Source organism: Eretmochelys imbricata, chromosome 28 (assembly GCF_965152235.1).
Source record: "Eretmochelys imbricata isolate rEreImb1 chromosome 28, rEreImb1.hap1, whole genome shotgun sequence".
Lineage (NCBI taxonomy): Eukaryota > Metazoa > Chordata > Testudines > Cheloniidae > Eretmochelys > Eretmochelys imbricata.
In genome coordinates, this window is record NC_135599.1 from 4,643,843 (window position 1) to 4,668,083 (window position 24,241).

The following is a 24,241-nucleotide window of genomic DNA, read 5'->3' on the forward strand; positions in this document are numbered from 1 at the left end:
CATCGGATGCATTCTCTAGCTCACGAAAGCTTATGCTCAAATAAATAGCTTAGCCTCTAAGGTGCCACAAGTCCTCCTGTTCTTTTTTTTAGTTATTAAAGAAGTGTCAGTAAAAGGTCAGAATGGGATCGTCTCAGTGTCACAGTAGAGGGCTCTGTGATGGTTTTCAATTTGTCATCCCACCCTAGCCACCACCTAGCACATGTTTGAACCTCTTCCTCTCTTAGCGTTGCTCGTTATCAGAGAAGGGGAGAGAGAGTGAGCCACAGAAACAGAGACCTAGTGACTGAAGGAAACATTTCTTTGCTCTTTGCTTGGCTCTGTCAGTTATTTGGGTACAAACTCTCCCCCCCCCACACTGTCTCTGCTGGGCTCAATGGGCAGGAAGAGCTCAGCTGTCAATGGGACTTGGGGAGCTCGGGATATTACTGTGGCTTAACAGGGAAATCCTTGCTGATCTTAAATACAAAAAAGAAGCTTACAAGAAGTGGAAGATTGGACAAATGACCAGGGATGAGTATAAAAATATTGCTTGGGCATGCAGGAGTGAAATCAGGAAGGCCAAATCACACCTGGAGTTGTAGCTAGCAAGAGATGTTAAGAGTAACAAGAAGGGTTTCTTCAGGTATGTTGGCAACAAGCAGAAAGCCAAGGAAAGTGTGGGCCCCTTACTGAATGAGGGAGGTACCCTAGTGACAGAGGATGTGAAAAAAGCTAATGTACTCAATGCTTTTTTTGCCTGTCTTCACGAACAAGCTCAGCTCCCAGACTGCTGCCCTGGGCAGCACAGCATGGGGAGGAGATGACCAGCCCTCTGTGGAGAAAGAAGTGGTTCGGGACTATTTAGAAAAGCTTGACGAGCACAAGTCCATGGGGCCGGATGCGTTGCATCCGAGAGGGCTAAAGGAGTTGGTGGATGTGATTGCAGAGCCATTGTCCAATATCTTTGAAAACTCATGGTGATCGGGGAAAGTCCCAGACGACTGGGGTGTATAAGTCCCATTTTGGGGTGTATAAGTAGGGGCATTGCCAGCAGATCGAGGGATGTGATCCTTCCCCTCAATTCGACACTGGTGAGGCCTCATCTGGAGTACTGTGTCCAGTTTTGGGCCCCACACTACAAGAAGGATGTGGAGAAATTGGAGAGAGTCCAGCGAAAGGCAACAGAAATGATTCGGGGTCTGGAACACATGCCTTATGAGGAGAGGCTGAGGGAACTGGGATTGTTTACTCTACAAAAGAGAAGAATGAGGGGGGATGTCATAGCTGCTTTGAACTAAATGAAGGTGGATCCAAAGAGGACGGATCTAGACTATTCTCAGTGACAGCAGATGACAGGACAAGGAGTAATGGTCAAGTTGCAGTGGGGGAGATTTAGGTTGGATATTAGGAAAAACTTTTTCACTAGGAGGGTGGTGAAACACTGGAATGGGTTACCTTGGAAGGTGGTGGAATCTCCTTCCTTAGAAGTTTTTAAGATCAGGCTTGACAAAGCCCTGGCTGGGATGATTTAGTTGGGGATTGGTCCTCCTCTGGGCAGGGGGTTGGACTAGATACCTCCTGAGGTCCCTTCCAACCCCGATATCCTAAGATTCTATGATCATTTGGCCAACAACATGCAGCAAAGCACCCAACTCAGTTGCATGAATGCTCTATAAACCACTCCTCAATTATACAGAGACACCAGCATATCTCCCCAGCTCTCAGCCTTGCACCTCAGAAATGTACCATCTTACACGGCTCACGGCCTTCTCTTGAAAAGTGTAAGCTCATTAATTAGTTCGCCACTTCATCAAAAATAAAGGGCACATGAACCAGCCTTTGTCATGTGAGCAACTTTCCCAAGCACTTTGGACAAACTCAGGAGTAAGTATAAAATAGTAAAATAAGTTTATTAACTACAGAAAGTTAGATTTTAACTGAGTATAAGTATTGGTCACAGAGGTCAAAAGTGGTTACATAACAAATGAAAACAGACTCCCAGTCTAAACTCTAATTTGAATATACTAAGCAAGAATTGGATCAAACAGCTTTTCTCACCCACTGGTTGCTCCAGGCCATGTTGAGTTCTTAATACACAGACTGAATTCCCTCTCAGCCTGGGACCAATCTCCGCAGTTCAAATTCTGAGTCTTCCAGACAATCTTCCAGGTGTTGAGATTGGGGAAGAGACAGGCCACGTGGGGGTGTCTTTGACTCTCATACATATTTTTTCTCCAGCTGCTAGGTAGATTCTTGCCGTGATGCTGGGGTTAGTTAGCCCCCAATATGGAGCAGCAGTTTGCCTCCTGCACCTTGTGGTAGGCGTGTCACAGCTCCTTCAACTTTGGCCCCGCACGGCAGTGTGTCCCTGTCATGGCCCCTTTCTATCATGCATCACGACCAAACCACAGACTCTGGACTCAGCATTCATGTATCCTGCAGTCTGAACTTGGAATCTGTTACATTCCCTCATTGGCTACCATCATTTAACCAACACGGAAGTGCTTCTTGTCCAGCAAGGCAGCCAGTTTGGGACCCATAGGCATGGCATGGCTCTGAAGGAATCAGCTGTTTCTCTCTGTGCTTCAGGAAACTTGGGATCCAAATGGTAAAAGACAGTTGTTCCCAGTTTCATCATGGCATCCCTTAGAAGTGTGAGCAATTCTAAAAACAGTTTACCTTGGCCACAGGTCACCATAGCGTCCATCTCTGGGGTGAAAATCAACCACTAAAACCTCTCATTTCTACCTGAGTTCTTGTCAAATCTTTGACCTTAGTTGTAGCAATTTTACACGGCTCTAGCGTAGAATTCTTCACCAACCACACAACATACCAGTAGCGATACTGAGGTATAACTCCCCCAAATATGCCCTTTTGTTTCTTTAATCTGGTGGCACAGATTTAAATAAGGGACTACATTCAGGTGCGGCTTAGAATCCCTCTAAGACACCAAATGTCAGGTATCTACTCAAAATGGGTGTCTTTCTGCAGCTCTATCACATTCCTCATGGATGTCATTTCCTACACATTTACAGCATCTCCCAGGAGGGAGCTGAACAGAAATGTCACTTCCATTTTTCCCATCTCTACCTAGGAAGGGATTGCATTTCCCAAATAAGAGGCAACATGCACCTGATTAGGAAGGGAAGATCTTCAGGAGCAACCTCCTGCAGGGCATGGGCCACAACTGCTTTGGGAGGCAAATGAATGGGTCTTTTGCTTAGTTCCAAATCATTTACTAGAGAATCCTCTTCCCAGCCCCTTTGGGAAATATTGACCTTACCAATTGAAGAACAGGGGGATAGAGATGGTGATGGAGAATCCCTCTGATTTACCCTATGTTCTTCTGTTGTTACAGAGGGGAAAAGACATTTTTTCCTATCCCTTCCCTATTCCTGCTCTTTGTTATACTTCAATATATTTTAAGGGAGGAAAACGGTCGTGAAAATATCTGTCTTCAGGAAAACCTGAAGCAACAACGCTCTGATGAACTGTGACAACTGGGAATGAAACAATATGATCCTGGTGGGGGAACTTGATGACTAACAATTGTTTTTAAATGGGGGAACAGTATAACTGTGATGCTCAGGCTTTGTTTAGACTAGGACATGTGATGGAGTTTAGGTCAGGTCAAGGGGAAAGCTAATGCCAACCACTGCACCTCGGCTGCATCTGCACGACAACTGTAATTGTTTTTTAACACCAAGATCACTAACTTGAGCAGCCAACGCCATGTACAGTCCTAGTGGATGTAAGGCACGGGTAGTTTTCGCCTCAGTGTAGCTTGTTGGGAACAAACCTCTCTCCCCCACCTGGAGCTGATGAACATTCCTGGCTGGAGGGACACTCGCTCCTTTGACCCAAAAGGAAAGGAGTTGATAGAAAACATCACAGGACTGACCCCAAAGAAGGGTGAGCTGCAAAAGGCAGGAGCAGGCAACTCATCTGGGGGAGCTGAGTAACCACGGTGAAGATGGGGCACAGATCACTAAGTGGGAATTAGCAAATGTGATTGAAAAGAAAAAAATACCTTTGGCCAGCCCTAGTCAAGGCATTTGTTACAGATCACTCCCATGTGGATTTTCTGATGTCTAATAAGGGTTGAGCTCCGATTGAAGCGTTTCCCACACTCAGAGCATCCATAAGGTTTCTCACCTGTGTGGATTCTTCTATGGGTAATAAGGTGTGAGCTCTGCTTGAAGTGTTTCCCACACTCAGGGCATCCGTAAGGTTTCTCACCCGTATGGATTTTCCGATGTGTAATAAGGTGTGAGCTCTGCTTGAAGTGTTTCCCACACTCAGGACATCCGTAAGGTTTCTCACCCGTGTGGATTTTCCGATGTGTAATAAGGTGTGAGCTCTGCTTGAAGTGTTTCCCACACTCAGGGCAGCCATACGGTTTCTCATCTATGTGGATTCTCTTATGTGCAATGAGATGCGAGCTCTGCTTGAAGTGTTTCCCACACTCAGGGCATCCGTAAGGTTTCTCACCCGTGTGGATTCTCTGATGTCTGAGAAGGTCCGAGCTCCCTTTGAAGCTTTTCCCACACTCGAGGCATGTGTAGCGTGTTCCTTCCAAGTTCATTCTCTCACGTGTAATAAGGTCTGACTGGCTACCGAAGTTTTCCTCTGGCCTCTGCTGACTCTCACAGGCTTTTGTTTTTTCTGGGCGTGCACAGCTCCCAGAATCATTCCCTTTGGACCTTCCTGACAACACCCCATGGGCTTCTACTCGCTCAGCATCTTCCTGCTGGGGTTCCTTCTCCTTTTCACTCACCATCCCAACACCTGATGGGAGACCAAGAGAATCCAGACGTAAGTCTCTGCCTGCGCCAGAGAGAAAGGAAATCTCAGAGAGAAGAATGGAAAAAGGGATGAAGGAACCAAAATGTGTACAGGACAGATCAAACCTATCAGGAGCTGATTTTCCCTTCAACCTTCCCCAGAGGAGAGAAAGGAAGGGATCAATTCTGGGTCCGTATCTCAGAAGAAATCTCAGGGGACAGCGAGATTGGGGAGGGACCTGCTGGAGTTGTCAGTCAGGATAGGTGGGAAGCCAAGAGTGACCTCTGCCTAACGATTCCACATCTGCAGGGAACAATCCTGAACTTGGAGAGCTCACAAGGTCTTTGTAGGGCATCCCAAATGTTTCCTGTATTCACCGACAGTTTTGGGGTTGGTTTAACCAATGCCTCACCTATGCAGGGAGCTCTCGGGAGCACTTTTTTCTTAGAGCCATGAAGGTCTGGGACGCACGACTCCTCCCCTCGTTCCAGCTGCGAGATCACATCAGTTCTGGAAACTGGAAACCCTGCTCAAGGCAAAGAAAACAAGGGAGGTCAGTGGAATTTGTGGGATACTTGTCACAAAGAATATTCCATGCTTTTAAGCCCAGCTCACTTTTAAGTAGTAACATCCCAAGCCCGGCTTCCTTGGCTCAAAGTGCCAGGAGATGATTATTATCAATCATATTCATTACCTTAGTGCCTAAGGGCCAACTAACAGTGGGTCCTCATTTTGCTAGGCACAGTACAAACCGAGAAGCGTTTATGGCCTGTGTCCTGAAGAAGTTTCAATCTAAATAGACAAGGCAGACACAGAATGGGGGAAGGGGTAGAACCGACCAGCAGAGTGAACTCCGTGAAGGCAGAGTGGCAGATCTGATCAACACAGGCCTAGATCTTGAGACTATCGGATTTAATGTTACAACCAGGGCCAGTGTTTTCCGGAAATTGTCGCTAGGACTGCATTTTTTCCCAAAATTACTCTTTGTTTCTGGAATCACCGTTAATATCCGGAATTGCTGATCAGAGGGTGGGTGGGGCATGCAGGGTCACAATCCCCCAGATTTCTCCCTGGAGACACCCGTCTCCTCCCCAGGGCACAGGCTGGGTGCGGTTGAGACTTGATGCCAATTTTTCCCTCCTCATACAAGTCTGGGATCAGCAGTGGGACACCAGGCTCTCTCATCATGCTGCAGAGAGGACGGCACTCACAGCTGCTCGCGGCCGTGTCCACAGCACCTCTCCCCTGCTCATCTCCCCTGTACACAGCTGGTTCATGCCCCGTCTCTCCAGCGCACAGCTGGCTCTAGGCTCTCAATGCCCAGTATCTGAGCCCCACCGCCCCCACACAGCCGGCTCCTGTCCCCTCCCCCACAAGGCACTTTCAGGCTTTAAAGGATTAGATATTGCTCACGTTTGTCAGTTACTCTCTTTTCATTGCCTGCAAACTCTTGCCCTAATTGTGACTGTTATCTGTATATCGAAGCCAGCCCTTGAAAGCATGAATTCTTCACAGACTATGATGCCGAGATGTGCCACATGAAGGGCTGCGGGATGGGTTTCCTGTGCAAGCTGGTATCACTACGGGGTGATGAATGCCAGATCTCAAGGCTGGTTGTGCAGAGCTCCACATTCTGAAGCTTTACCCAACGCAGAAAGGGGTAGGGACGGATTTCCCCTCATTCAGGAGACTGAAGACGACAGACTTTTGGGGGATAAACAGCTGAGTTTGAGCTGACTGAGGGGGGACTTTCTGGGCTACAAACTCACAGGACCTGAGAACCGCCAAGAGGTAACCCTTTAAGAAAGGTTTTAATACACTTTGGAACCGATCATGAGGACCGCTGAGGGAATGAAGGGAAACACGCATTTGGATGCTCTTCTTCTTTTATGAGAATGGGAACAGGAAGGGCAGGGATATCACTGAATGCAGGATCTCAGCAGTACTAGGTGTCAGGATAGCACCATATTGCAGCCCATTGGAAAACATAATCCCAACTACACATATAAAATGATGGGCTCTAAATGAGCTGTTTCCACTCAACAGAGGGATCTTGGAGTCACTGGGCGCAGTTCTTTGAAAACATCAACTCAGTGTGCCACGGCAGTCAAAAAGCAAAGAGAATGTTGGGAATCATTCTGAAATGGATAGATAAGAAGACAGAAAATATCATATCGCCTCTATATAAACCCATGGTACACCCACATCTCGAATACTGCCTGCAGTTGTGGTTGCCCCATCTCAAAAAAAGATATATTGGAATTGGAAAAGGTTCAGAAAAGGGCAACCCAAATGATTACAGGTATGAAACTCTTCTGTACGGGGAATGATTAAAAAGAACTATTCAGCTTGGAAAAGAGACAAAGGGGGGATATGAGAGAGGTCTATAAAATCAAAACTGCCGTGGAGAAAGTAAATAAGGACGTGTCATTTACTCCTTCTCAGAACACAAGGACTAGGAATCACCAAATCAAATTAATAGGCAGCAGGTTTATAAGAAACAAAAGCAAGTATTTCTTCACACAACGCACAGTCAACCTGGGGAACTCCTTGCCAGAGGACGTTGTGAAGGCCAAGATTAGAATAGGGTTACAAAAAAAAACAAAAAAATACCATGAGAAATCTATTGAGGACAGGTCCATGACTGGTTATTAGCCAGGATGGGCAGGGATGGTGTCCCTAACTTCTGTTTGTCACAAGCTGTGAATGGGTGACAGGAGATGAATCACTTCATGATTCCCTGTTCTGTTCATTCCCTCTGGGACACCCGGCGCTGGTCACTGTCGGAAGACAGGACACTGGGCTAGATGGACCTTTGGTCTGTCCCAGTGTGGCCATTCTGAAATACCAGGGAACCTAGTGAGTCCAGTGCAATGGGAGGGAGTAGGAAAATCCCTGGGTGTGGAGAACACTGGGAAATTAGAAACTATCATTCAGAAGCAACAGACTCTAAATAGTCTAGAAAAGCAGAATGTGAAAAATAAGAATCGGGGTCATGTGACTTCAGGAATGAGGGACTCAAAAAACCAAGTCTGCAGAGAAGAGAGATTGTGGCTATTGCACATGGGGATGGGGGGAGCAACTCTCCAGGTCTCAAGGATTTTCACCAGCAACTGATGCCATTGTCCCATGCACGGGGCAATCCGGAGCAGTGAGGAGTTGTGTCATCTGTAATCCTGGCTGAGTTTCAATGCTCTGCTGCTGGAGCTCCCTTGTCTGGATTCCCCCACCCACCATTCAAGGTCTGTGTGATCAGTAACCCTGGACCAGCCGCTCTGACCCCAGCAGCCTGCTTCTTACACCCCAAGCACATTCTGGTCTGGGTGGAGAAGGCTCAGGGTTTGAGAGAAGGCCAGGGGTAGGAAGCTTCTGTTCGTGATGCTGGACCTAACCCCCCGTTTTACTTGTGCAAACAGGAGATATTTCACACTGTGCGATTCTGCTCCTGTGCTCTCTTCCCACAGCGTTCAGCAGCAGGGGAGGGTCCCTGGTCGTGTGTGTGTCACTGGCATGCTGGGGTGATGTTGGAACAGGACAGAGCAGAGGTGGCATTGTGGGGGTGGCGTGAACCTCATCTCTTCCGTTCCCCTTCCAAGAACCGAGGGGACAGGAACCCTTACCCAGCGAGGTCACATTCTCATAGGTCTCCTGCATGACGTCTCTGTAGAGGGCTCTCTGAGCGGGGTCCAGCAGAGCCCACTCTTCCCTGGTGAAATACACAGCCACCTCCTCGAAGGTCACCGGCCCCTGAAAGAGCCAGAGCCCCACACTCAGGACCTGCTGCCCCACTCACAGCCCCACTATTCGTGGGGGAGAGGAGCCAATCAAACGGAAACTCTGGGTGGACCGCAGCCAACAGAGTCCCACCCCCACCCCGCTCAGAGCACCCAGGAAACACCAGGGGGAGGGGGCGAAGAGAGACCCCTCCTCTCTCCCAGCAGATCCATCACACACCTACTAGCCACAGACTGATACCGGAGATGCTGCCCCGAGCAGGGTCTAGGGAGAGATCTCTTGTAGGAAGCCCAACACCCTCCTCCTTGTGAAAAGAAAAGGAGGACTTGTGGCACCTAAGAGACTATCCAATTTATTTGAGCATAAGCTTTCGTGAGCTACAGCTCACTTCATCGGATGCAAACTGTGGAAAGTGTAGAAGATCTTTTTATATACACACAAATCATGAAAAAAATACCTCCTCCCACCCCACTCTCCTGCTGGTAATAGCTTATCTAAAGTGATCACTCTCCTTACAATGTGTATGATAATGAAGGTGGCCCATTTCCAGCACAAATCCAGGGTTTTACAAGAACGTCAGTGCGGGGGGCAGGAAAAAAAAAGGGGAAATGGGTTACCTTGCATAATGACTTACCCACATAATGCCACTCCCAGAGCTGGATATGAGGCAGGGGAATCTCCCCTAAGCCTGACTGGTGGCTTCCCCCTTCATATTTCAAGGCACCCGCTGGTTAGTTGGGTCAGGCTCCAGCACTACGACTCTGGTCCTTTTTCCCAGCCCCATCTAGGTAGGTTATTTTCTGTTCACCAGATTGGAGCATTTCCACCTCCGAACCTCATGGGTCTCTTCCTAGAATCTAGGCCACTTATTAAACAACTCCCAGCAGGTCTGCCACCCCCTGGCCTCCTCCCTTTCTCCACCCTGTGCATTTCCTGCCCCGCTCCAACCTCCAAACCAGACGGTGCAAACCTTCCCCTCTCCTGTGTATTTGCTGTCCCTCTCCCTCCTGCAGGAACAGATCAGAACCCCCCTCAATAATCCCTACCTGAGCTGGCTCCTCTGCAGCCATGTCGCTCCCTTGTCCCATGGGAGGATGGGATGAACCGGAAAGAAACATGAGTGTCATTCTGCAACCTGGCCGGGCAAGAAGGGCTGTTGTGGAAGTTTAGGAACGGGCATTAGTTCTTTTCACATCACGCTTCCCCCAGGCTCTTTCCTTGCAGAGCGAGATCTGAGATTCTGCCGTGCTGAGAAAATGCTCAATCTCTGGATTACAGCAGAGACCTGGCCCCTCCTGCCAGGCTAAGCCCACGGACACACTTTGAACCTCCTTTCTCCCTCCCGCATCCCAAAACAAAGTCTCTGAACGCAATCCTAGAAAAAAGCAGAACCAAAGGAGTCCCTTTCGAGGATTCCCTCTGACACTGACCCCATGGCAGCCACACCCCAGCAGGAGGGACATGGAGTCAGGAACTGGGTTTTCCTCTCTCTCATCCTCGTCTTGTCCACAGGAAAGTGATTCTCCCCACACTGCAGTAATACATCTGTCTGGGCAGATGAGAGAGCTGGAAATCTCTTTCAAAACTCTTGTCCCACGGACACTGTCAGTCTCTCTATCTCCTTTTCCCTGTGCCCTCTCCATGCCTGTCTGCTAGGAAACTCTCATTCCTGGGTTGTTTGCTCCCCCATGGCTGGATTTGCTCCTGCAAATGGCAGGAGAAATGGGGTGGGGGGCTGTTTGTGTAGAGTCATTTTATAGTCCTTCACTGCCTGCCTGGGATTTCTCCATTGCCTGCCTATGACCCCCACCTGCCCTCCACCAGGATCTGCCAGCCCATTTGCCTGGGACCCCCTCCTCTAACCAGCAGGACCCCCTAACACTTTACAGGAGGACCCCTCACTCTGCACCAGGGACCGCCCCACCACAGTTCTGTGCACTGGGCATGGCAATGGTCCCAGGAGCCAGCTGGGCAATCCCAGACAGAGCCTCTGGCACAGCACCAGGCAGCATCTAATCCCCTGCCCCACCTGCCCAAGAGACCCCCACCCCCACTGGTCTGCAGCCAACAGGCCCCCAGCTGCACAAAATGAGAGGGATTTTATAGCAGTTGTTGATAGGAGGTAAAAGCTGAGTGTATTTCCCACCACTATTTGGTCAATGAATAGAGCGGAAATGGGCAATGTTGGCAAACGTTTTTGATCCATATTCAGGAATCTGAGGAAAGGTGTCAATCTGAGATTTTCGTCGTAATTTATAATTACAGAGACAGGGAAAGCTCTCAGGGGCATATTCAATTAGAAGTAGATAACTAGAGTAAAAGTGGGGCAAACTTTTTTATCAATCTTTGAGACGTACAGAGAAAACGTGTCACAAACTACGCAACTGAGAACATGGGATAAACGCCAAGACCGGGGGGGATTTTATGTGGCTATTAAAGAACTAGCTGGAAAAGGGGGACCGTTTGTGATATAAAATCCAGCCTGTCCAATACATAAACAGAAAGTGATGGTACCCCCACCACCGCCCCCGTTCACCTGGGCAGCAGGGAGCCCTCTGAGGGGCTGACTGAAGGGGGCGGGGGGGGGGAGCTAGAGGGCTCCCTGGGGGCGGGGAGGGGGCGGCAGTGGGGGATGGGCAGGTGGGGGGCAGAGAGTCACTTTCCTGCCCTCCCCCGCCCAGCGCTCCCTCCGCGGGGTCTCCCACTCACCGGGGCGGGTCCCAGCTGGACAAAGCCCGCTCCCGGCCAGGCACGGGGGGGTTAATGACGGCCCCCCCCAGCACAGACCCCGGAGGGAGCTGCAGTCGCTCCTCCTACAGATCCGACACGAGGCAGCGCCTGGTCTGCTCCAGGCCCCGCCCCCAGACGCTGCCCCGCCCCCGATCCGCTCCAGGCCCCGCCCCCGGGCGCGGCCTCGTGTCGGGTCTCTCGCAGGAGCAGCTGCGGCTCCCCTCTGGGGTCTGTGCTGGGGGGGCCCGTCATTAACCCCCCCGTGCCCGGCCGGGGGGGGGCTTTCTCCAGCTGGGACCAGCCCCTGGCTCTGCCCGCCCCCGACCCGGTGAGTGGGAGACCCTGCGGGGGGGAGCGCTGGTGGGGGGGCAGGAAAGTGACTCTCTGCCCCCGGCACGGCTGGGATTGGGGGGGGCAGAGACTGGGGCCCGGCCGGCGGGGTCCCTTGGAGGGTGTTGGGGAGAGAAGCCGGAGTTGCGGGGGGTGGGGGTTGAACTGTCTCTGTGCAGCCAGGAAATTCCCCGGGGGGAAGTGGGGGGCGGCGGGGGAGTTAATTGGATCCCCTCCCCCCCCACGGGCACGAATGCCCCCCAGTTTTCCCCTTTTCCTTCTCGGTAGCTCCCACGTGGTTGTAAACTCCCCCCACCCCCCATTGATCCGCTCTCTCGTCTCCCCTGATCCCCCCCGCGTCTCTCCCTCCTCCTCACATGTCCATTGAAACTCCCATCCCATTGGGGGGGGCGGGATTTCCCTCCCCCGCCCCCGTTTTATCCGCAGCGATTTGTCCCGGTGTCGGTGGGAAGTTGGAGCCCGGAGCCATCCCCCAACCTGGCTGCCCCGGCGTGGGGGTGGGAGGAGACGCCGGGTCTCTCCCGGTGCCGGGAAGGGAGGGGACGTGTCCCCCATGGGGCTGCCCCCGATCCCGGCTTCCCAGTCCCACTTGCTGCCCCCCAATTGCAGCATCGTTGCCCCCAGCCCCCACCTGCCCCCCATCTGCCGATCCCACCCCTACCGCCCCCTCCCCTCCCCCAGGGAGCCCTCCAGCTCCCCCCCCGCCCCCTCCAGTCAGCCCCTCAGAGGGCTCCCTGCTGCCCAGGTGAACGGGGGCGGCGCGGGGTGGGGGGACGATCACTCTCTGTTTATGTATTGGGCACGCTGGATTTTATATCACAAACGGTCCCCCTTTTCCAGCTAGTTCTTTAATAGCCACATAAAATCCCCCCCGGTCTTGGCGTTTATCCCATGTTCTCAGTTGCGTAGTTTGTGACACGTTTTCTCTGTACGTCTCAAAGATTGATAAAAAAGTTTGCCCCACTTTTACTCTAGTTGTCTACTTCTAATTGAATATGCCCCTGAGAGGTTTCCCTGTCTCTGTAATTATAAATTACGACGAAAATCTCAGATTGACACCTTTCCTCAGATTCCTGAATATGGATCTAAAACGTTTGCCAAGGTTGCCCATTTCCGCTCTATTCATTGACCAAATAGTGGTGGGAAATACACTCGGCTTTTACCTTTGTGACGAAGTGGGACTGTTCTTAATGTTTCCTCTGAATAGTGTGGGGGTGCCTCAGTTTCCCCTATGAAGTTCTTAAGTATCTAGGGGGTGGGATAAGGGTGTATGATCATTGCAGAGCCCTAGAGGGCATGTGTGTGCAGGAGTCTGGACACAGAGAATGGCCAACACCCTGTTTCCTGGCCACTGATGGCCTGGGCCCTTCCCCCCTGCAAGGTGAGAGCTAAAGGGTTGGAGAACAAAGGAATCAGGTGTCCTCCTGGCCCCGGAAAGGAACAAAGCCCAGAGCAGGAGGGGCTGGAGGGAGTTTCAGTTTGGGGCTGGCTGGGACATGGAGTGAAGGGCAGACGTGGTTGTCTGGCTCACTGCCCCCCCCAAAATGGCCCCAGCTGAGGGGTCCTGTTCTCTGCACCTGCAAGCTCTGGTTTAGACCATGTTCCTGTCATTTAATAAACCTTCTATTTTACTGGCTGGCTGAGAGTCCCGTCTGACTGCGGAGTTGTGGGGCAGGACCCTCTGGCTTCCCCAGGAGCCCTGCCTGAGCGGACTCGCTGTGGGAAGTGCATGGAGGGGCAGAGGAGGCTGAATGGTCCGAGGTCAGACCCAGGAAGGTGGAAGCTGTGTGTCCTGAAGACAGGCTGCTCCCAGAAAGGCGACTGCCCCAGAGTCCTGCCCGGCTTCATGGGGAGCAGTTCCAGAGCATCGCCCAGGGACTCTGTGACAACCTCCTATCAACAACTGCTATAAAATCCCTCTCATTTTCCCCTTTCCTCTCTATAATTTGCATAAATGGATCCAAAATCCCTCAGATTTCCACCCTTTCTCTTTCATTTCTGAACACTGCTCTCAAATCTCAGGTTTCCCTCTTACGATGTCATTATCAAATGTCAATTAAAAATCCTCTCGAGTTTGGGGCTGTTCCCCATGTCTCTAAATCCTAGCAACTTGTCCTTCCTTGGGGGGAACCTGTTGCCCTGAATCCTTCTCCATCCTGGTTGGGAAATTAACCCCCCTGCAACAATAAACATCTTTCCCTCTCCTTTGAGAATCATTTGTTCCCTCCTTTCTCTCTGTGAAAAATGTTTGCTGATAAAAGAGACTAGCCATATATTCAATACCCATCAAAGCCAGGGGCCTCCCCCTGTTTGGGGGATGGGTGGTTCCCAGTTGGTAACAGGAGAGTTGGCTGGACCCTTTTCTTTTCTCCAGCTGGCACGGGATGAGGAGGTCCCTCTGAGTGCAGCGTGGTGCAGAAATATCCCAAACCCCATGACAAAGGGTCTCCGTGCGGGGGGGCTTCCCAAAGTGCAAAGATGTAGCCAACTCTGGGGTGGATCCACGGTGGCCATTATTTGCTAGTGACAGAGTATGGAAATGTCTTAGTTATTTTGGCCCTCCATGGCTTCCCTTCTCCTGTTAAAGAGGCGTCCCCCCGGGCTCCCTCTGCCTGTGTGACTGGACAGCACGGGGTGGTGATAACTTTCTGTCCACTTGTCAGACACTGTGAGGGAACACTGTTGCTGGGGGGGGTGCATGTCTGTGTGGGGAGATTGCAGCGGGAGCTGAAGGGACATTGTGGTAGGGGGAGGCCTCTGGGTGGCTGGGCAGGGGGGACCCTAGTCAGGTTGGTGGTTTCTGGAGGGTTTGTGGTTTCGGGGGGTAGTTCTGATGTGCTCAGCCCTAAGGCTATGGGTCCTGGAGGTGGGTATCGCTGGGGGCCTGTTGGCTGCAGACCAGTGGGGGTGGGGGTCTCTTGGGCAGGTGGGGCAGGGGATTAGATGCTGCCTGGTGCTGTGCCAGGGGCTCTGTCTGGGATTGCCCAGCTGGCTCCTGGGACCATTGCCATGCCCAGTGCACAGAGCTGTGGTGGGGCGGTCCCTGGCGCAGAGTGAGGGGTCCTCCTGTAAAGCGTCAGGGGGTTCTGCTGGCCGGAGGAGGGGGTCCCAGGCAAATGGCCTGGCAGATCCTGGTGGAGGGCAGGTGGGGGTCTGTAGCCAGACAGCCAGCCCCCCCCACGCCCTCAGACCAGCATTGCTGGAAACAAAGGAGGAAGCCGGAACAGGGCACTTAACATATATTCCAGCACAGCCTTTGAAGCTGTGAAAAGCACAGGTGTGCTGCTACAATGTGCGTCTGGGAACAGATACAAAGATTAAGCTCACAGCAGGCAGGGGCCCTGTGACAGACATGGCTCTTAGCCCCTACTAAATAGCGTGATGCACACACCCCAACATCCTAGGTGGGAAAATATTTACCCTTATAAAAGAAATGTCCAGTAGTCGACACTTATTGTTTCTCTCCCTTGCAAGTGTAAACTACTCTTGCGAAAGCTGGCGTCACCCAGACAGACCAGCCTCAAGTTGGCATAAGAAAGGAGAAAGAGAATAAAGGAGTACAGAGGTATAAGTAGGGGACCTACAGCACCATGATTTTGGAGTGCTTTTCACTATCTATCTGCTGGTCAGATAAGTGACAGCCTCCCAAGGCTTCTGCAGCTAAGAGGGTCCCTAAGCCTTGTCCCTTATTCGTCTTTCCGCGGAATTGAGTGACCGATCCTGGCTTGGCACCGCTGGAATCGAGAGATGCAAGGAGGGTAAGAAGCACCCACACCTGATCTCCTATCTTTAGTGTACACATATTTTGAAATAGAGCTCTATACTTTGTTTTCTTTCTTTGGGATTGTGGCTTCTGTTTTGTAACTTGTTTGTGTGTGTAACATCTCTACATTTAAATAAGTAGGCACTAGCAATTTTGAAACCACATGATTAGAATCTAGCTTAATAAATTTTGGTAACCATTTGTGCATAAGCCTGACTTCTTTTCTCTGGTTTACTGGAAAGCAGCCAACACAATGAAAGAACCTCAGCCGTTTTGGCTCTAAAGCCTGGCCATGAGGTGAGAGTACTAAGAGCCTAGCGTTGAGTTGTGCCGCCTCCACGGGGCAAACTCTTGGGGCACCTGTCAGTCAATCCTGGCTGCCCGCTGCGAAGGAGCTCTGAGCTCTAGCAGTTAAAGTCACGGGTGGTTAGGACCTTGGGGCATCCGTCAGCCTAGCCCGGGCTGCCCGCCGCGAAGGGACAGTGCGTCCTAGCGGTTAAAGTCACGGATGGTATAAACGGGCATAGCTGGCACCTCACCAAACATCCTTGGCCGTCGGCTAACAGTAGTGTGGCGAGCAAACGCGCAGGTGGGTGAGATAATATCTTTCACTGGGCCAGCTTCTGTTGGGGACAAAGACAAGCCTTTCTGGGACCTGCATGGCTACAGCTACGTAGCAAATGCTCATAAGCCATGAATTAGTTCTTCTTTCACACTGGAATGCATCACTTTTGGTGTGACACCAAGAAATTATTTATTAGCCCGTATAACCGTTTCTTCTCCACATGTTGAGATTATCTTTCGGCTGTAATGCCATCCTGTATGAAAATTCCAAATGGCCAATTAGCAAGCACCAAAATAAAGAAAAGCCAATTATTATTCTGCCTCACCCCAAGCCCTGCCCAGGATCTCTGCATTGGTTTAGGAAATATTTTCACATAGATATTTGCAAATTGGGAAGTTTTAAATTGTGTCAGCTTCCGTCTAGAAAGAGAGAGTGGTAAGCTAAATTGCTCCAACACAGATTTCACCATCTATGTGAGAGAAAGAATTAGAAAGAAGTAAGGAAAGTGAATCCAAGGTAAATGATTCTGACCTTTCCTTTGAAATGCTCGGTGCAATAAATCAGTGAATATTCCCATAAGTAAACTCCTGTAAGTGACAGAAAAGAGGGCATGGGAAAAGGCTGTCAAATGTTGTGTTAAACTTTAATTCATGAGCAAAATTGTTTGGCCATTAAATTACAACTCTAAAATATTGTAAAAGGAAAGAAAAATGAACAAAAAGTGTGGGAAATATGGGTGTATTTCAGCAAAGGGCTTGGAATGGAGGAAGACCAAAAGTGATCAGTCGGGGGAAAAGGCACTGTTTCTGCCTAGTTTTAAACCAGGGATATTTTGTGTGTCAAGCAAACATGATAACCACCACGCTACACTACAATCTATGACAGAAACCAATTGTGCCCAGATTTGGATGTTCCCTTCTAAGGCTTTCTCAGCTGCCAGTGTATATCCGCTCCCGCAGTTTCCTTTGAAGAACAGGACAACAAAGAACTTACTTTCCAAACTCAGACAGGCATCAGAAAAGCTGCAATGTCTCATCCAATTTGCCCTTCTCACAATGAGGCCAAAACGCAGGCAAATCTCCTAAGCAAGAAACCTAACATCCACTCCACTTCTCCATGGACATTTCCCTGCCAGCTCCTCGGGAGCAACCAACAAGACAAGAAACCAAAATGCAGTAAAATCAAGGGCACGTTTCCCACCACAGGTTTCACTGACTGCGAAGGGTCATGTAGAAATGTTTTGCCTTTTCATACCTGAAGAGTTGGTTATTCTCTCCTTCCCTGAACTGGAATGGAAAGCGAGGAGATAGGTGTGAGAACAAGCACTCCTAAGAAAAGGAAACAAGGCACCCAGCATATAACCCATCAGCAGGAGATTAAAACCTGGGCTACACTACACAGTTAGGCCTGCCGACAGCATTTTACGTTGTCCTAATTACCTCACGGGGCACACTACAACCTTGTCCCATCTGTGTAAGTGCCCTGCTACACCCACATAGTAACTCCAGCTCCTCAAGAGGCACGGGGATTACGTTGGGGTCGTTAGGACAACACAGCGTCTGTGTAGACACTGCCTGACTCACAGGGGCTGCTGGCTGTCTTGCCAATGTCATGGCTTCCGGCTGGCTCCCTTCATGGCTGCCCTCCGCTCCCTGATCCCAGCGGGGCTGCACCTGCCTGGCTCCTCGCGGGGCTGCTGCACGAAAGCTCCCGGCTCCCAGCGCAGGGAGCCGAGAAGCCTGGGCCCTTGGCTCCCGCCCCCACTCCTGGCTGGGAGCAGGCAGGCAAGAAGCCCAGGTGGCCAGCTCCCACTCCAGGGAGGAGGTGGGGAGTCAAGAGCCCAGGGGGCAGCTGGGCTCCCAGTGGGCAGCTGCGCGGAGTGAAGAGCCCAGTTTCTCAGCCCCCCCCAACACTGCCCCTCTTCATTCGGTGGAAGCACTCCTGGTGAAGACACACACCGCCGACAGAAGGAGGGGAGTGGGGAGAAACTCAAATTAAGCTTCCGCTTCCTCCATCAGGATCATGAGAGCAACGGAAAGAAAACTCAAGAGGAACAAGCCTCCTCTCCTTTCATGCACCCCATCACAACCCTCCCTGCTTTGTTTTCTGCCTGAATTTCCTTTTGAAACTGCAATGGCTGCTCCATAAAACAATCATGTCTCTGAATTCACAGCAACATCCTGAGGATGATAAAAGTATGAAGGAATTCACGGTCCTTTGTGACATAATAATAAATAATAATAATAATAATTAATACATTATTATTTGAATTGCAAGATTAATCTTTCCCTTTTGCAGATTCAGCTCCACATTGATACTTGTTGCTCTTTGCAATGTATCTATCTATCTAGGCAACAGTATTTGCTGTTGTTTCAGGTGGAGCACTCAGCGTGATACGTTTTTCTGACAATCTGTGTCTCGAAAATTTTAGCCAATATGCCTGGAAGTTCCAAAAACCATCAAATTATGAAGGAATTCCTGGTCCTTTATTATATTACCAGAATATAATAATAATAATCCGTTCAAATCAAAGTCCCCAAACAGACTAGTATTGGTTTCTCAGCAGAAAACTTTCCATTTGGGGGATTTTGTTTTCCCACTCAGACCTTGCCAAGGGAAGCAGAGAGAAAATCTTTGACTTGCCTCCTTCAAAACAGCTTGGCCTAGACAGTCTAGCTGTGGGTCACTGTCGTGGTCTTGCTGAGGACAGGGGCATTTTAATAATTGGGGGAGGTCCCAGGGTGTTTGGGGGAAGATTATGAGGCTGTTACCTTTTGAGATAAAAGCTAAGAAATATAGAACGAGACAATTCTTTCATACATCTGGCCTTTAGACATATTCCATTTAAAGCAGGGGGTCTAACATGCTGTGAGAAAGTGGAAATGTTGGAAGCTCAAATAATTCAGTTTTTTCTAGGTCTTGTGCGTGTGTAAATGGCACAACATGTTAATTTATAAGCACATCGTTCTTAACTTCATTAAATATTATGTGGTGTATTAACTATATCAAGTGGGTTGTACAATACAATGAATTTTCCATGCGTTGCCCAAAACATATTTTTAATATTATTTAAATGCACCGAACTCCTTGAACATAAAGTTGTTTATTTCATTCCTGTGCAGTGTGTTGGTAGCTCAGTTAATTGAGTTTATTGTCACTCTGTGTGTGTGTGAGGTACAACACAATAATTTAGTGATGCTGCAAACGTTCCCTTCTCCCTCCAGAACTGCCTTGGAATCACCTTCCCTTTGTAGATTAATCTACTCCTGCGTCTGTATGAGGAAAATATGGTTTCTATGAAAAAAACTCATTGTTTATTTAAAAGGACTGACACCAAACGGCCACACGATGGGGATACAACACCATGAGTAAGAACAGGAGGACTTGTGGCACCTTAGAGACGAACAAATTTATTGGAGCATAAGCTTTCGTGAGCTACAGCTCACTTCATCAGATGCATGCAGTGGAAAATACAGTGGGGAGACTCCTATACACAGAGAACATGAAACAATGGGGGTTACCCGACACACTGTAACGAGAGTGATCAGGTACAGAATCATAGAATCGTAGAATATCAGGGTTGGAAGGGACCCCTGAAGGTCATCTAGTCCAACCCCCTGCTCGAAGCAGGACCAATTCCCAGTTAAATCATCCCAGCCAGGGCTTTGTCAAGCCTGACCTTAAAAACCTCTAAGGAAGGAGATTCTACCACCTCCCTAGGTAACGCATTCCAGTGTTTCACCACCCTCTTAGTGAAAAAGTTTTTCCTAATGTCCAATCTAAACCTCCCCCACTGCAACGTGAGACCATTACTCCTCTGTTCTGTCATCTGCAACCATTGAGAACAGTCTAGAGCCATCCTCTTTGGAACCCCCTTTCAGGTAGTTGAAAGCAGCTATCAAATCCCCCCTCATTCTTCTCTTCTGCAGGCTAAACAATCCCAGCTCCCTCAGCCTCTCCTCATAAGTCATGTGTTCTAGACCCCTAATCATTTTTGTTGCCCTTCGCTGGACTCTCTCCAATTTCTCCACATCCTTCTTGTAGTGTGGGGCCCAAAACTGGACACAGTACTCCAGATGAGGCCTCACCAATGTCGAATAGAGGGGAACGATCACGTCCCTCCATCTGCTCGCTAAGGTAAGGTGAGCTATTACCAGGAGGAGAGCCGGGTGGGGTGGGGGGAACCTTTTGTAGTGATCATTGGTATTAATTTGCAAACTGGATACAGTTAACTTAGGCTTGAATAAAGACTGGGAATGGATGGGTCATTACACAAAGTAAAACTATTTCCCCATGTTTATTTCCCACCCCCACTGTTCTCACATGTTCCTGTCAACTGCTGACAATGGCTGACCTTGATTACCACTGGAAATCCGAGAAAAAAGACGAGAGCAGAGTGGTTTCTGGACACCCACCCATCCATCTAACACAGACACACAGACTTTTCTAAGGCATTAACTTTTCCTTCTCCTTTATGATTCTTTAATGCCTCTGGAAATACCAATTCCTAGAGGCCCCTTTCACAGAGCAAACAACCACAGAGCAATGAGAAAGCTGGGGGCTGCCAGGTTGTTGAGGGCAAGTCTTGAAAGGGATGCCCAAACAATCCAGCTGGATCCCCGGCAACCAGATGTGGGGATTAGCTGCACAGCTGTGGCTGCTGCTCTGAGGGGAGCGGCATAAACTACCTGCCTGTGGATGCAGCCCACCAGCTGGTTCTCCTGGGGCAGATGGTGAGTGGTTGGGCAGGGATGCTGCACCGGCTGGGGTCTGAAATATGAACAGGGGTCTAAGGAACCTCAGCATCACAGTCATCAGGAGTCCAAGCTGCTTGGGGTGAGCTTGTGGGCAATGGCCCAACTGGATTGTTTGTGCATCCCTTTCGCCACGTCCCTTGTGATCCACCAGGGCTTGCAGCACCATGGAAGAGTACCCCTTGCGGTTTATGTAGTGGCTGCCCCGCTGTTCCGGGGCCAAGAGAGGTATATGCGTTATATCTATCGCCCCGCCGCAGTCAGGGAACCCCAGCGCATTAAAGCCATCCACAATGGTCCGCACATTTCCCAAAGTCATGACCCTTGATAGCAGCTGGTTAATGATTGTGTTGGCTACTTGGATCACAGCAGGCCCCACAGTAGATTTGCCCACTCCAAACTGATTCCCGACTGACTGGTAGCTGTCCGGCGTTGCAAGCTTCCACAGGGCTATGGCCACTCACTTCCCAACTGTGAGGGCGGCTCTCATTTTGGTGTCTTTGCGCTTCAGGGCAGGGGACAGCAAGTCGCAAAGCTCCATGAAAGTGGCCCTTACGCTTACAAAAGTTTCTCAGCCACTGGGAATCATCCTACACCTGCAACGCGATGAGGCCCCAGCAGTCTCTGCTTGTTTCCTGGGCCCAGAATCGGCGTGCCACAGCATGAACCTGGCCCAGCACCACCATGATCTCCCAATTGCCACACGCCGTGCCATCTTTGTCCATGTCCTCATCAGTATAGCAATCGCCCCGTCGTCGTTTCCTCGCCCCGTTTTGCAGGGACTGCACATACTGCTGGATAATGCGCGAGGTATTTACAATGCTCAAAACTGCAGCGGAGATCTGAGCGGGCTCCATGGCGCCTGCACGGGTAATCCTGGAAAAAGGGCACGAAATGTAGGAGAGCAGAGTGGCAGGGGAAGAGGTGCTGTTTGGTTCGTGGTAGCCGAACAAAGGCGGGAAATGGTTGTCTTCCGTGGTTTTCACGGAGGCGGGAGCCCAGGACAGACAACCCGGAGAAGCTCGGAAACGTGGCACCAGTGGGAGAGCAGAGTTGGAGGCAGAAGAGTTCGATGAGGAAGAGAAAGAGCAGATAGTAGAGATTACATCGGAAGGGGAGAGGAAATGAGAGGCGGATTCATAGTTGCAGGAGAGCAAGCTGTGCACCGTCTGCTGAAAGCAGTACGGCGTCTGCATGCCAAAAAGGCGTGAAACGATTGTCTGCCAGAGCTTCCTGATGACACGCACCAGAGACACCCCCAAGAATGTTTTTGCCCCATCGTGCACTGGGAGCGTAACCCAGAATTCCAGTGGGCGGCGGGAACTGCAGGAACTGTGGGATAGCGACCCACGGTGCACCCGCTCAGACGTTCGATGCTAGCCTCGGTACTGTGGACGCACTCAGCCGAATTCACACGCTTTAGTGGGGACACCGAAGCCTGAATGTCTAAAATAGCTCCCGAAATTTCCCATCGAATCATTTTGAACTAATTTCATACTGTACACGTACCGTTAGAAAAAAGTCTGTGTGTGTGTGTTAAATGGATGGGAGGGTGTCTAGAAACCACTCAGCTCTAGTCTTTTTTTCTCTGATTTCCATTAGAAAATCTAAAGCAGGGAGCAAGAAGAGTTGCCTTCTCTGAGGCTTGAACTCAGGACCTTCAGATTATGAGACTGATGCACTGCCCACTGCACTAAGAAGGCTCGGAAGAGCTTTAGGCTCGGTGCTTATAGAACCAGCTGAGCAGCGGGGAACAGCAGAGCAGTGGGGAACAGCAGAGCAGCAAACAGCAGGAGTTTGCCTGGGAGTTCACCTGGAGTGAGCCCACTGAGGCTTACACCCTAACGACTTCTCTGAGGAATTACTGCATCTCCGGAGGAAGCTCATAGTAGGAAGGTAATATGGATGGGGAGTGGTCAACTGTTGTGACCTGCACTGGATGTGCCATGTGTGTCTTTCTTCCAGAGGACAGAAGCCACTTTGTCTCTACAAAGTGCAAGCTGGTCTCCATATTGGAAGAGAAGGTTGAAGGTCTGGAGCAACAGGTATCGACCCTGCCTTGCATAAGAGAAACTGAAGATTTCCTGGACAGACGTCAGGATATGCTTCTATGGGCACAAGGTTCTGAAGATTCAGAGCAGGCTGCGCAGCAGGGACAGGAGGACTGTGAAGAAATCTGGCAACATGTGACCTCCAGAAGAAGAAGAGGGAACGTCCATGTACCAGCAAAGCGGACACAGGTAAGTAACCATTTTCATGTTCTCTCCACAGGTACCATTGCGGGGAGTGACCCAGATGATACGTCTGGGGGAAGGGAGCAGAAGGAGACTCCACCAGTTGAAAGGCATGAGATGCACTGTCCTAGGGTTGGGGGTTCCACGACCATCACTCCCAAGAGAAGGAGGTGGGTGGTGGTGGTCGGGGACTCTCTCCTCAGGAGGACTGAGTCATCTATCTGCCGCCCTGACCGGGAAAACAGAGAAGTCTGCTGCTTGCCGGGGGCTAATATTCGCGATGTGACAGAGAGACTGCAGAGAGTCATCAAGCCCTCGAACCGCTACCACTTCCTGCTTTTCCACGTGGGCACCAATGATACTGCCAAGAATTACCTTAAGCGGATCACTGCAGACTACGTGGCTCTGGGAAGAAGGATAAAGGAGTTTGAGGTGCAAGTGGTGTTCTCGTCCATCCTCCCCGTGGAAGGAAAAGGCCTGGGTAGAGACCGTCAAATCGTGGAAGTCAAGGAATAGCTACACAGGTGCTGTCGGAGAGAAGGCTTTGGATTCTTCAACCATGGGATGGTGTTCCAAGTAGGAGGAATGCTAGGCAGAGACGGGCTCCACTTAACGAAGAGAGGAAAGAGCATCTTCGTGAGCAGGCTGGATAACCTAGTGAGGAGGGCTTTAAACTAGGTTCACCAGGGAAAGGAGACCAAAGCCCTGAGGTAAATGGGGAAGCGGGATACCGGGAGGAAGCACGAGCTGGAGTGTGTGAGAGGGGAGGGCTCCTGCCTCATACTGAGAACAAGGGGCGATCAGCGGGTTATCTCAAGTGCCTATATACAAATGCACAAAGCCTGGGACACAAGCAGGGAGAACTGGAGATCCTGGCAAAGTCAGGGAATTATGATGTGATTGGAATAACGGAGACTTGGTGGGATAACTCGCATGACTGGAGTGCTGTCATGGATGGATATAAACTGTTCAGGAAGGACAGGGAGGCCAGAAAAGGTGGGGGAGTTGCACTGTATGTAAGGGAGCAGTATGACTGCTCAGAGCTCAAGTATGAAACTGTAGAAAAACCTGAGAGTCTCTGGATTAAGTTTAGAAGCGTGAGCAACATGACTGATGTCATGGTGGGAGTCTCCTATAGACCACCGGACCAGGGGGATGAGGTGGATGAGGCTTTCTTCCGGCAACTCACAGAAGCTACAAGATGGCACGCCCTGGTTCTCATGGGTGACTTCAATCATCCTGATATCAGCTGGGAGAGCAATACAGCGGTGCACAGACAATCCAGGAAGTTTTTGGAAACTGTAGGGGACAATTTCCTGGTGCAAGTGCTGGAGGAACCGAC

General features: G+C 50.3%; 1 protein-coding gene and 1 non-coding gene across 2 annotated transcripts in view; both read right to left on the reverse strand.

Annotated features, from left to right (window-relative positions):
• Positions 1-4,024: 4,024 nt before the first annotated feature.
• Positions 4,025-24,241, reverse strand: part of LOC144258216 (uncharacterized) — a 970,182-nt gene continuing 949,965 nt past the window's right edge. Inside the window, exon 10 of the mRNA XM_077806620.1 lies at positions 4,025-4,554. Coding sequence (XP_077662746.1) covers positions 4,025-4,554 — 530 coding nt within the window. The remainder of the gene's footprint in view (positions 4,555-24,241) is intronic.
• Positions 22,296-22,368, reverse strand: TRNAM-CAU (transfer RNA methionine (anticodon CAU)). Its single transcript has one exon. It is a non-coding gene; the product is annotated as a tRNA-Met (tRNA).